Source organism: Hylobates moloch, unplaced genomic scaffold (genome assembly GCF_009828535.3).
Source record: "Hylobates moloch isolate HMO894 unplaced genomic scaffold, HMol_V3 SCAFFOLD_4, whole genome shotgun sequence".
NCBI classification, from domain to species: Eukaryota; Metazoa; Chordata; class Mammalia; order Primates; family Hylobatidae; genus Hylobates; species Hylobates moloch.
In genome coordinates, this window is record NW_026652279.1 from 12,809,123 (window position 1) to 12,824,091 (window position 14,969).

A 14,969-nucleotide genomic window follows, 5' to 3' on the forward strand; every position below is an offset into this window, starting at 1 on the left:
GTTGCCAATATTAGTGTCTTGGAATGATCTCATCTTTCATCCTGGCTAAATTCCAACACACAATTTCATTAACCCAGGTACCGCAGGTGATAAAACTCATTTTTCCCTAAAGAGACAGCTAAAAAGTACCAGTTATACATTTATGAAGTACCAGCAATCAAAATTATGGATTTTCTAAAAGGTTTTTAACTACTTTTATTGAAAGGAAAATCGCTGTCTCAGACTTTTGTGACACTATTGCTAATAATAAATTTTACCATTTAGACATGGCCATAATATGGTAGACAGTGTCAATAAAAGTATGGAGCAAAGATGATCCCTGTCTTTTAAGTAATGCCTTCTAATTACATGCCGGAAATGATCACACGAAATACCTAAGCTAACTAATGGCTCTTAAAATATAAGAACACTCAACAATGCATCTACAGTGATATAGATGTACCGCATGCACATATGCAGTTATATGTAGAATTAATTGCATAAGTAGACATTCAAAAAATTTTCCAATGTTTTCAAAGCCTACAAGAAAAATTTAAATTTAATTTGCATTTCTAACTAAAATCTGTTTGTTGAAAAAAAAATGCGTTCAAATGTTATTTGCTTCCTTTTGAGCAAAGTGGTGGCACTGGGCCTGTTATCTTTGGCAAACTTGTCTAAACTTTCTATCTAATATTCTATATATCACTAGAGGGCACTGTGGTATTTAGGCCACTTTGACCTCTTCGAGTACTAAGAAAGGTCCTGAACTCCTAAGCAATGTCAGAAAGGTTAAAAAAGACATTAAAAGGGGAAAAAAATTTTTTTTGGTAACACCCTATTTTTATTTTTCTAAAACCAATAAAAAATGCATGATAAGTAGAAAAGTCAAATTCATAAAAATATACAGCTCATTTTGCAATACTCAAAGACTTGTCACCTCAGATCTGATGGGGAAAATTTTCATCCTCATCTTCTTGAGATTTAAATTGTGAGGCTGGAATTTGATTTGCATACATCCACAATTATAGACAGCTATTCCCTCTACATGGCTGAAGTCTCCTGCACTAACTAGAGGTAATTTCACTGCAGAACATTCAGGCGTGCAAGCCGAGAGCCACAAATGGGTTTGAAACAATTTATGATATCCGGCCTCCTTCGACATGTATTAGCATATACCTGGTTTCTTTAACATACACTTTGTTTTTCCAAAACCACAAACATAGTTGCTGGAATTTCATGTGGAAGTGCTTAAGGGGCTGAAAGTTAACACCTTTGTGATCCGTGCTGCCTCATGGTGGCTGTTAAACAAAAGCCTCTTTGTCGAGGCTTTCTTGAAATGTTTTCTTAACATGTTCCAAGTAGTTTTAGGCAGGGAACTAAAGTAAACAAGATGTTACCATGATAAAAACACTTGTGAAAACATTACAGAGCACACTTAGTTTCTTTCACATAAAACTCTTCACAGTTTTGAAAAGTAAAATTCACAGCAAAAAATTTTAAAAAGCAAATTACCAATGAAATGTCCTCTACTGTCTACAACCCTCGGCCTTTTGGAAAGGGTCAAAGTTCCATCTCTGGGCATTTTCCTCAACATTTCTCTGTCTTCCATTAGAGCACATATACAGTTTATTTTGGCTTTCATAAATTACGTACATCTTTCTAACAAGCAAGGGAATTTTTGTTTTATTTTGCATGGAGTTTTTCTCCCTGAGAAATCACCAAAAGAAAAACAATTCTTTTCAAATAGGATACTAAGCAAGGATACAAATGATACTTTTAGTAGATCTTATACAAGTGGTCACCTAAAAGACAAACTAGGGGAAATGGAAACATTTTACCCCAAGCATGTAAGAGTACCTGGTGTTTGTGAAACTATGGGCCTGCGTCTGATTTTACATTCTAAGTTAAAAATAGGGAAATGTGGTCAGGATTTAACCTTCAAATCTACTCCTCATTTTGCCAATGTATTATATGAGCATTAAAAAAAGGGAGGGGGAGGAAGGGGAAGAATTACAAATCCACGTTTTTACTAGTAAAGATTGTGTCTTTCACCTGGTTTGAAAAGAAGAAAAAAGAAAGGACTCAAGTGGGGAGAAGATGGAAGAACGCCGATGAGCTTCACCTCTCTGGATGATACGGGACTTGTTTTTGTTTTTCTGTTACCGGAGGATGCCAAGCAATGCAGGGCTGGACGATTTCATTAGAGTCAGCAGGAGCACCTGCTGCTATCAGTTAGCGCTAACAAATGCAACAGTCACATGATAACTCATGGTTGATAGATTAAAAAAAAAAATCAACACTAAAACTGCAAGTTGTTTTCAGAAGAAACAGGGAAATAAATGTGTACAGTAGACTGGGTATCTGCTGATTCTGATAAAGCGTCCCTCTGTTGGCGGTGAGGGAAAGACAACAGGATAGTTATTTGTACAGTATTTATCTTTGAAATCAAGGGCCCTGTGGTATACCTCACCTAGGGAACAAACGCTGCAGAATGATCACAGAAAACTGTCAAATCTCTGGTTTTGATTTACCAACAGTTATGATATTTCTTCCTCGGGAGGGAAAAAAAAATATGCTTCAGTTTTAGACCTGTGAGTCTCCCCCACCTCTCTTTTTTATGAACCCCTCTCTCTGTTAACAGTGGCACAGTATTGACAGATGGGATTTTTATCCTGAAGAACCAAGCTTGGCCTCTGTAACAGTTACAGCTTATTAATCTGGAGCTGCAGAAGACCAGAAAGCTGTTACCTGGCAAAGTCACTTCCTCTCCCTCAGTCTGAACCCTAAAAACTGGGTGGAAGAACCCAAGATCAAAGAAGTACAGAAACCATGGTTGGTCAATGAAATCATGGGGGGAGGGGGCATGACACACATGGATATCTCCCCTCAAATATGACTAACTTGAGGGTTCTGTGAATCCAAGCTAACATAACCCTGGATAGCTATTTCCGGGGCCACAAAAGCATTCCTCAGCTAAAAATATGTTGGTGACACCAAAAATGGTACAGCAAACTGTGATCCAAGGGACATGGCCATACTCGTTCCTTGTTTCTTACGCATGGTCAAAGGCTGCTTTTGTACCCCAAAGGCAGAGCTGAGTCGAGTTGCTGTGACAGAGACTATATGGCCTGCAATGCTGAAAATATTTACTGTCTGCCCCTTTATGGAAAAAATTTGCCATGCCCTCCCCTCTGTGTGGGACTTTTTACCAGCGGTTTCTGATTAAAACATTCTGTTACAGAACAATTTCTTCTGATATATCAATGCTTTGCATAGTCACAACTCCTTTTCCTAGGTAGAAGGTTGGAAATTTTTGGATATTTAAAATTACCCATCCTTGAAAAATAAATATATCTAAGTAGGTTAAGAAGTTCTAATGCTTTTAAAGAGTGCCTAGTATGGGCTAGGCAGTTTATACGATGTACTTTTTATTTACTCATTCATTTATTGAATTTTTAGAGACAAGGTTTTGCTTTGCTACCCAGGCTACAGTACAGTGGCATGATCATAGCTCACTGTGGCCTCAAACTTCTGGGCTCAAGTGAGCCTCCCACCTTAGCTTCCCAACTAGCTAAGACTATGGGGCACATGCCACGACACCCAGCTGAAATTTTTTTTTTTTTTGGCAGAGATAGGGTCTTGCTATGTTGACCTGGCTGGTCTCAAACTCTTGGCCTCAAGAAATCCTTCCACCTTAGCCTCCCAATGCATTGGGATTACAGGGGTATGCCACCTGTGTCTTGCCTGGTGTACCTTTTAATTCTAACAACCGTAAAAAGTGGTTAACATCCCAAATCACATGTGCTGATACTGAGGCTCAGATGACATGTGGCTAGTCCAAAGAACATATTAATAGTGTCCTCACTACCCAGTCAGCCTTTCTCCAAAACTTTCTTTACATCCATTGCCAAGCAGAAAGCAAACTGTCAATAAAAAGTGCTGCCTCTAACCAGGCTGTATAATGCAACAGTTAAGAATAAGTCTTCTGAAGCCAGACTGCCTGGGTTTGGACCTTGACTCCACCTCTTATTAGCTGTGTGACCTTGGGTAAATCATTTAACCTCTCTGGGAGTTAGTTTCCTTAACTCTATGCTGGGAATACTACTACAATACTAGCATAAACTGTTTGTGACGATTAAATGAGTTAATACATGTGAAGCATTTCGGGACTATGCCTGTTTTAAGGTTCAGTACTATTTAATTATAAACTATTACTAGGGGAGTGTAAAATCAAGGGAATAGAAAACAGGTGAAAAAAAATCTATGAAGTAACACTTAAATCAAGGTCAAAGCAATGCTACCTTTATTAAGTAAGAATACCAAGGAGAATTCAAGCAACACCGCTATCAATTTGCCTAAACCATAGGAAATCTCTTCTAAAAAGAGAGAGACAACTGAAGAGAAGCGTAGACTGGAGAATTTTTGGTCCACTGAAGCAAATGAAGATGCTTTCAGGATCTACGAATCCAGCAATCTGAGCGAAGTACTTGATGCATCACTCTCTGATGACAATGGCCCCCCCAGTGACATCATTCAAAGAAGCCAGGTGGTTTTTATTTGAACCACAGAAGTTTGCTAGCTTCTTTCAGTTCGGTTCAATGGAAAACAAAGTTGGTTTCATCAAAGCCAATTTGATTTCCCTTTAGACTGAACAAAGAAGTGGGAGACGTGAATCTACAAGAAGAGTAACTTATTTTCCACTGCACTAGGCAAGATCCTGATACCTGAAGACAACTCTGAATTTCCAAGGGTTAAAATCATGTTGTAGAGGAAAACTGAAATCCTGAATTTGTAACATATGACCAGTCAATGCGTAACTCAGGAAAGCATCTAGGGGAGTTTCTTCTTACTCAGCATTTGCTCTCCTTTGCTACTTTACAATATTCATTTTTACATTCTCGAACCAACTCTCTCATCCCTAGCCCCCATGTGGTTCACGTGGCGTGAACATCACCCTCTGTTCTGGAGGCGGCATGTAATGCAAGCCTGGGCATGTCATGGTGATTGGCTCAAAGCTAGAACACATGACTCAATCTGGGCCAATGACAGTCTGCCTATGGCTTTTTCTGGGGCTACAGGGAAAGAGACACTCTGTGGAATTAATAAACTTGTCCTCTTCAGTTCCACTTGGAAAGAGCCCCCAAATGAAGACAACACAGAAAAACAGAGCTAATGGACAATCGATACTCCAACGGCCTTGGTTAAATATCAGGATCTAGCCACGCTTGAAGCAAGCTAGCTATAGGGGCCAATTATCATCCCTCATTTATTTATTTATTTATTTTGCTTCAGCCAATTTAAGTTGGGTTTCTGTAACTTACAAACAAAAGTTGTCTTACAAATATAAGTCAATAAATAAGTACCAGGAAATAACCAAACAACAGTTGCATGTTGATAGTGGCCATTCCAATTCCACTGAGCAAACAGGAACTGAGAACATGTCGTGTCATGTGGAAAACCACAATAAATAATTGATAAGTGGTTTCCTATACAAGTGCCAGACTTCTAATATCTTTAGAAGAGAAATGGGCTCTTTTATAGGAATTGAGTCTAGGCCCCAATTCTAATGATCTCTTTCTTTAATACGAAAATTATTCTCTCTCCTTTTCGGGATAATCTAATAAATATGACCTAATTGTCAGCTCACATAACAAACGAACCTATGATTTGAGGATTTTTTAGGGTAGCAATACTTTAGCCATTAACAAAATGTTTAAAATGGGTCTAGAAACTGTCATTTCCCTTTCTGACTCTAAAACTGATATATGTCCCTGAGCTTGTGGATAGCAATTTTATAGTTCTAGAGACTTTATAACAATAAATCATATTTACAGATGTTTATCGGCCAGTCTATAGATGGAAGAAATCGGTACCAAGATATTTATCAAACCTAGCACTGATGTAGAAGAAAAAAATCAGAATTTAAAAGTGGCTCTGCCAAGTTCTTTTTCTCTCATTATATAAATATGATTAGGCAAATGATCAGGAAAGAAAACTAAGATTCTATAGTGAGTGATTTCTAAACAAAACAAAGCCCAGTATCACTAATCTGAATAATAATAATTGTAAAGGGTTGCTGCTTAATTTAAAATAAAGCATTGCTGATCTTGATTGTTCATATTTAGAAGCAATTTTGGACATCCCTTTTAAAACATTTTTAAGTACTTAAGTTTTCAATGACTACATAATGCTCTCAGAGTATAATACTGAGGCAAGAAAGCTATGAAATAGATTCACAGGCTTCCATTCATTAACCAAAAATTTATATTCACCAAAACTGCTTGCAGGTAACACTAGGTACCTCTCTAAGGATGGCTTTATTACAATATTTGTATCAGGTCCATAAAGATAGATACAGAGACTGTTCTAACAATATAAAGACCACACAATACTGGAGACCTGCACATAAATCAGCTCACCTCTGTTTCCCTGGGGCTTGAATGAGAGAGAAAAGCTAGAAGGAGATGGTCCCCAACACCCAATTTGCAAACCATCACGCACCCAGATGTACACATGGGCATATGTTATAGTTATACACGTGCATATGTTATAGGTATACATGTGCATATGTTTGATTACATGTCTATAATATCATGTAACATTATATTCAATTCATAGGTTAATGACTCAATGATATTATGAATATATTTATATGATACAAAAATGCAGGGCAGTTTGGTCTAAATTTTATTTTTAACTGACAAGGTAACACAAGTAAGGAATAGCATAGAAGCATTTCACTTCAGCTATGAGATTAATATTATTTCCTTACAGAGATGCTTTATAGGTGTTACAGCTTCAAATGGGCCAACCCAGGTTTTAGTCATACTTTAACAGTAGAAATTGTTACTCCACTCTCCCTATAAGGAAGGACAAGAACCCGAACGAAAGTCAATACCAATATAGAAAGTTAAGAATCAAATTGGTAGCTTTCCTTGGCATCTGCTTTCTATATTTATAAAGTCAACTGTATAACAAAGAATGGGTCCAATCACCAAGCTGCAATTGGCCAGTAATTGTCACAAATTTTATAAAAATAAAATGCATATGCAACTGCTTCAAAGAGAATAAAATACCTAGGAATCCAACTTGCAAGGGAAGTGAAGGACCTCTTCAAGGAGAACTACAAACCACTGCTCAATGAAATAAAAGAGGACACAAACAAATGGAAGAACATTCCATGCTCATGGATAGGAAGAATCAGTATCGTGAAAATGGCCACACTGCCCAAGGTAATTTATAGATTCAATGCCATCCCCATTAAACTACCAATGACTTTCTTCACAGAATTGGAGAAAACTACTTTAAAGTTCATATGGAACCAAAAAAGAGCCCGCATTGCCGAGATAATCCTAAGCCAAAAGAACAAGGCTGGAGGCATCATGCTACCTGACTTCAAACTATACTACAAGGCTACAGTAACCAAAACAGCATGGTATTGTTACTAAAACAGAGATATAGACCACTGGAACAGAATAGAGCCCTCGGAAATAATACCACACATCTACAACCATCTGATCTTTGACGAAAACAAGAAATGGAGAAAGCATTCCCTATTTAATAAATGGTGCTGGGAAAACTGGCTAGCCATATGTAGAAAGCTGAAACTGGATCCCTTCCTTACATCTTATACAAAAATTAATTCAAGATGGATTAAAGACTTAAATGCTAGACCTAAAACCATAAAATCCCTAGAAGAAGAAAACCCAGGCAATACCATTCAGGACATAGGCATGGGCAAGGACTTCATGTCTAAAACACCAAAAGCAATGGCAACAAAAGCCAAAATTGACAAATGGGATCTCATTAAACTAAAGAGCTTCTGCACAGCAAAAGAAACTACCATCAGAGTGAACAGGCAACCTACAGAATGGGAGAAAATTTTTGCAATCTACTCATCTGACAAAGGGCTAATATCTATAAAGAACTTAAACAAATTTACAAGAAAAAATCAAACAACCCCATCAAAAAGTGGGCAAAGGATATGAACAGACACTTCTCAAAAGAAGACATTTATGCAGCCAACAGACACATGAAAAAATGCTCATCATCACTGGCCGTCAGAGAAATGCAAATCAAAACCACAATGAGATACCATCTCACACCAGTTAGAATGGCCATCATTAAAAAGTCAGGAAACAACAGGTGCTGGAGAGGATGTGGAGAAATAGGAACACTTTTACACTGTTGGTGGGACTGTAAACTAGTTCAACCATTGTGGAAGACAGTGTGGCGATTCCTCAAGGATCTAGAGCTAGAAATACCATTTGACCCAGCCATCCCATTACTGGGTATATACCCAAAGGTTTATAATTCATGCTGCTATAAAGACACATGCACACGTATGTTTATTGCGGCACTATTCACAACAGTAAATACTTGGAACCAACCCAAATGTCCATCAATGACAGACTGGACTAAGAAAATGTGGCACATACACACCATGGAATACTATGCAGCCATAAAAAAGGATGAGTCCATGTCCTCTATAGGGCCACAAGTGAAGCTGGAAACCATAATTCTGAGCAAACTATCACGAGGACAGAAAACCAAACACTGCATGTTCTCACACATAGGTGGGAACTGAACAATGAGAACACTTGGAAACAGGGTGGTGAATATCACACATCGGGGCCTGTTGTGGGGTGGGGGGAGGGGGGAGGGATAGCATTAGGAGATATACCTAATGTAAATGAGGAATTAACGCGTGCAGCACACCAACATGGCACATGTATACATATGTAACAAACCTGCACGTTGTGCACATGTACCGTAGAACTTAAAGTATAATTTAAAAAAAAAAGAAGATGACACCTCCAACAACAACAACAATACAGTGTATATGTCATTGATTTAATATATAAGGACATGAACAAAAGTAAACGCTAAAAAACTGCAAGTTTAATACTGGAATCATTTTTTTTTAATCCTTGTCACTCTGAAAAATGGGCAAATACGGGCTCTTACTAAGACTGACGCCTTTGGATGTAAGTCTTTGTCCCACTGTAGTACAACCCTCAATAGATTTTGTAACTATTCCTATGACAGTGCGCTAGACCTTGTGATTTAGAGTCCACTCTCAAAGGGGTGAGGTGAAACTCTCCATCAAAAAGGCATGTTATGAGCAAAGCATGAACAGTGGGAGGTGTTGGCTATGTAAAAGAAGAAAACAAAATAAAATCATTCTTACTTTAGAAATGATTGGAAATCTTCGCACACTGCTTCACAGCCTGGCCACTTGCATACACCATGTCCATAGAGAGGATGGCTATGGGGGTGCTCCTCATGGGACAAACTGAAAGAAAACACACAGAAGACCAGAGAATGAATTTGCTGCCAAGAACCATTCCACCAGACGAGGATAAAAAAGGCAGGAGGAGCCCACATGGCCAAATGTGGACAAGACAAATCTGTGATTTCTCCCATCCCATGTAATTGACTAATTAATTCTGCATTGTTTCCTAAAAGCAAGAGTTAAATTGTACCTAAACGTATTTAGTCAAATGTTAGAAATGTACATCTATGTATGAAAAAGTGTTTGACAGGCTTTTGTTAGATGCAAAGCACTTTACTCAGACTGCGAAGGAGTCTTTAAAAAGCTAGAACTTATTTAATCTACATAATGAAAATTATAAAATCTGTACTTGATTTTGAGATTCTCTTGCTACATCTACAAGGAATATTATCCATTTTCTCCTCTTCCCTTCCCCCAGAAACTGCTTTCATATAATCACATATTTTTTCCCAAGTTAATTTTATCCAGCAAAGAAGAGTACAATAATTTAGAATAATACCAAAATAATTTAGGAAGACAAATGTATCCAAGCAGATGATTAGTTTTTTTTTTTAAAAAAAGCTAATAATGGCAAGAAGATTATATTCCTAAAATTCCTAACACCAAGAGTGAGAGAAAATTTGGCATGAACATGAAGGGGTTAATCCTCCAGTGGGGTGCCAATCAATACGTAATGATTTGGCCACACGGATCCAAGTCATGGGATGCTTTGATCCGCACCATGTGGTGCTCGGGGAAGAGTATCTGTTGCACTCGCCGATGAACCATATTCTCAAATATTTTCTCTATTATATTTCTGCCTCCAGACTTCTTTCAGACAAATTATTTTTGCAGTTGTTTCCATAACCTTAAATTCCATCAGATAGAAATGTAAAACTAACACTGAGAGTTCTGTTTCTTACTCAAGTGCATTCCCTTCCCAGGAAGGGCTACTTTGCAACTTACTCGACTGTCTCTGCCTGACTTTGAACTTCAAGCACAATGAATGACGATTATAAGAACGAACACACACACACACACACGCATGCATACACACAAGAGGCCTGTATTTCATTTCATATTGCCATCAGGATGTATATTCATGTATTTTATCAATTTACACTCACAGAGCGTATGTACACAAATGCCACTTGTCCCTGACTTATAACACAACCCACAGTAAGTGTATTATGAACACAAACCAAGGAGCATAAAAAGTAAACACACAGACACACAGAACTACACCTGATCAAAGATCATTACATCTCCCTATGACTTTTGAATAATTTTGCTGGAAATCTAATATAATTTAAAGATAATAACAAGCTATTTTGCCCTACCACAGAAAATAGGCCTTAGAATAAAAAAACAAAGAAAAAAAAGGTAGAAAAATAACTTGTAAAAATACAGAAAGGTGCCCCTCACACAAGAAAGGAATAAAACAAGGGAACTCGAGTAGCTATAGTGAGATTTATGAAGCCAAACAATAAAAGGATATTCTCTAAGCAGTTAACAGGGTAAAACTGCACTGGATTCAAGGAAAGAATTACTACCTATTTGTGTTCATCTTCAGATCTGTGAATGAATAAAACAGACACGCAAAAATAGAATTTTAAAAATTTACTAACAGTATTACAAATGAAAGAATACTTCAACAGTAGTAGAATTCTCAGATATTCTAAGAGGCAAGAAAATCATTTAAAAAGAAACTTTTAATCCACAGCTTAAAAAGAAAAGAAAAATATTCCAACGTTAATAATTATTTTCTTTAGCAATTTTATTAAGATTTAACTATTCTTATAACTTTAAAAGAGTAATATATTGTTGTTGTAGAAAACTTGAAAATCCTGAAAAGAAAAAAAAACCTACCTTCAAATACATACACACTTGATAAGGCATGAATATTTATATCATTCTTTTACATTTAACATAATTTTGTAAATACTTTCTCATGTTCTCAACTCATCTTCAAGAACCTTATTTACTGATGGGTAATAGTCCATCACATATCATCTCAACTCTGGTTATAGGCCAAAATTTAACCATTCCTCTATTTTAGAAGTTGAGTTTCTCTTCATATTTGTTGTATTTGTAGATAACGTTAGAAATAAAATTTACCAGCTTAAACATCCCAATATTATCACAACTGACTGCTACCAGAAGATACATTCAGAGAAACAGAATCACTCAATTAATGGGTACCAAAATTTAACACTGTGAATATTCTATCAAGTTGCTCTTGAAAAATGCTACATGCCGCGTACATTCTTAGCCAGTATACATATTTTGTATGATTTTTTCAATTTGGAAACCAGGAGCCTGAACTAGTTAGGATGAAAAATTAATATTACTAGTTAAGAACTGTAAATGGTTAAACGGCTGTGCTTCCTGGGTTAAGCTGGGGGTGTTCTGAAAATAATAATACGAGAGAAAATAATAAGATGCATTCACTAGCAGGGTTTTGGACTCAAAATGCGTAGAATTTAACACGATGTTTGCTGTTCCTCTTCCTGTTTTTAGTTAACTGACTTGTGAAGGATCCAAGATCTGAATAAAACTATTCACATCTAAGGATTTACTTTTAGTTCAACTTATTATCACTACTTCAAAGGACAGATAACGACTCACTAGGGCCTTAGAAGGCAACCAGTTATACCTGAAGTCTAAAGAAACTCATACTCGTCACACATGGGTACAATTACACATTCAGAAGACCGCTTGTGAATGTGTCTCTTAGTTAAAAATATTTCTTTATTATGAAAAGATTACATGCTCTTGTTTTCACAAGTTCACATATTAAACTGCAGTGGTTCCCGAAGGAAGTGCACCCCCACACCCCAACCTAGGCATCATTTACCATTCGGGTTTATATTGCATTTCTAACACATTATTATTTTTAAAAATGGAAACATACTGTACACACTGTTGTCATTTGCTTTTCATATTTAATATATAACTGGATACTTTTAAATACACAATTGTCTGAAATAAAGTGTTTGGCTTTGGAAGGAGAAAGAACAAGCTGGCAGAGGTGCCTTGAAAGCATCTTTTTGGAAAGATACCTAAGAAACTGGAACAACTGTTGCCTCTGGGGAGGGGTACAGGGAGTCAGGAGTAGCAGGAAAACTCAGTTTTCATCATAATTTTTATATCTTTTGAAGTTTTAATTTTGCACATTGTAGGAACTGTTGCTGTGCAATTGTTATTTTTTTTGCACACATATATGTGTTTGCATATATGTATGTGGTAGAAAAAGAATCAAGTGCTATGCAGGACTTGATTTCCAGTCTGCCGTGTGCTCTAACAGTGGCACAATGAATACCACACACCCGCTGCATGTGTGGCTGGGTCTCGCTTCTAGCTTTACAGTCGTTCCGTATGAAGCATCATTGGACAACACCAGCTGCACCTCTGAATGGGAGCTTTTCTGTTTTCTCAAAAAAGTGGAACAAGCATTTATATTCTTACTGCCTTTTGGGTCGTGCCAAAAAAGACAAGAAGGGAAATAAAAATGAGGAAAATAATGTTTTTATCTTGAATTAATTTAGAGCTACATTTACAGGATGAAACATGGTGGGAAAAGGATGATTTGGGCATCTGATGGTAAAATAAAGCAGTGAGCCTAATCATTTAGATAAATTATTCCAGGGTAAACTCACCAATGTGCAAAGTAACATTTCTGAAAAGCTGCCAGGGTCAGTGATGAAAATAGATACATTTTGTTTTTAAAAGATTTAAACATGTTTGTCAAAATTAGACTTCTAAAACTTTAGGGTCAATTGTTTAATAAGGTGTATTTTACCACAGACTCCCAGGTTGAATATTCCTAGGGGCAGGGATCACTTTTTCAGCTCCATATACTCGGTACCTCCAACAGAACATGGGTTTGAGTTCGGGCGCGGTGGCTCACGCCTGTAATTCCAGCACTTTGGGAGGCCGCAGTGTGTGGATTATTTAAGGTGAGGAGTTTGAGACCTGCCTGGCCAACACAGTGAAACCCCGTCTCTACTAAAAAATACAAAAATTAGTCAGGCGTGGTGGTGGGCACCTGTAATCTCAGCTACTCAGGAGTCTGAGGCAGGAGAATCGCTTGAACCTGGGAGGCAGAGGTTGCAGTGAGCCCGACTGCACCACTAAACTCCAGCCTGGGCGACAGATGACAGAGTGAGACACGGTCTCCCAAAACAAAACAAAACAAAACAAAACAAAACAAAACAAAAAATGGGCTTGATAAATGTTAGGTGGATTTATGAATGAACAGACAGTAAATATATTGTTCTATTTCATTTCTGTGTGGCTATACACTCAACTGGTGTTTGCCTTTTTAAAAAAAGTCTTGTAGGTAAAGACCAGAATTATGCAAAGCTACATGAGAAACTATCGTTATGACACTTTCTATTATTTAATTTTATTCTGAATATATAAAACACAGATAGTATGCATTTGAGAAAAGCCAGTTAATTTAAATTTCTCTTGATAATCCTTGATATGTAAAAATTAAATATAATTTTAACACAAAAATAGTGATAGCATTTCAGATTAGAAAGAACCAACTTGCATGAAAAGTATAATTACATATAAATATGTAATAATTTCTGACATTAAATGATACCAAATCCAGTATATATTCAGTAGGATATAAGGGTGTCATTTTCAATGACAGTTAAGTAGGATATTTTGTTCTATTTATTTTTTTCTGCATCAAAGTATACCACCCAAGGTCTTCACTTCAACACTGACCTTAGTTTTTGAGACAATTTTATATAATGGTTATGGTTCCTTATGACATTTCATGGTTACATTCCCAAGGTCACTACTTAACCAAAGCTTCAAACTGGAATTATTAAATCCACCTGCTACATAAGGACAACTTCTCAACTCTGCTGTCTGCAGTCTTAGTGATCCTTACACTGTTAGTCCTGTAAGCTAACTTCCCCTGTGGTAACTAAGAGGGAAGAATTTCTGAGGGAGATGAAGCGAAGAGTGACCTTGCTATCTGCCAAGCCATTTCCTGCCAACTGAAATGCCAGTTTTCCCTTCACCTGAAGGCAGATTCTGAGCTTTTCCTGTGTACTGACCCAAGTTCTCATCTGTCTTTTATGTATCCCCTTAATTTTTCTTCCCTTTTCCAAATCTGCCTCTTTCCAAATTTGCCTTTGTTTTCCTCCTCTCCAAACTTCTGATTCATCTGCAGCAAAAGGCTACATACATCTGTGCCCATTACGGTTTATGCCTCCCCACAAACACCAAAAAAAGGAAATCCTGCCTAAATTATAAACTGTATTTTATTTCACTGGCATGTTATTTGATAAATTAAATTACAGAAGACTATGTTGGTTGTTCCCCACTCACTCAAAATTGTGGAAATACAGTTTTCAAGTTTTACTGAGTTATAGTTTACATATCATACAATTCACTCATTTAAAGTGCATAATTCAATATTCATGGAGTTGTATAAACATCATCACCAACTAATTTTGGAACATTTTTATCATCCCTCAAAAGAAATCCTGTACCCATTAGCAGTCATTCCCCATTTCCTCCCAACTTCCAGCCCTTGCCAATCACTACTCTTTCTGTCTCTAGAGGTGTGTCTGTTTTGGACATTTCACATCAAGGGAATCATACAGTGTATGTTCTTTTATGCCTGGCTTCTTTCACTTCCCATAATCCTTGGAGCCTCATTCGTTTACACTGTAGCATTTACTAGTACTTT

At 37.1% G+C, this 14,969-nt stretch overlaps 1 protein-coding gene across 14 annotated transcripts in view; it reads right to left on the minus strand.

Annotated features, from left to right (window-relative positions):
* FOXP1 (forkhead box P1) overlaps positions 1-14,969 on the minus strand; it is a 411,134-nt gene that overhangs the window by 51,758 nt on the left and 344,407 nt on the right. For all 14 annotated transcript variants that reach the window (XM_058437157.1, XM_058437155.1, XM_032149488.2 and 11 more), the window contains one exon: positions 9,170-9,274. In XM_058437157.1, the coding sequence (XP_058293140.1) occupies positions 9,170-9,274 (105 nt within the window). The remainder of the gene's footprint in view (positions 1-9,169; positions 9,275-14,969) is intronic.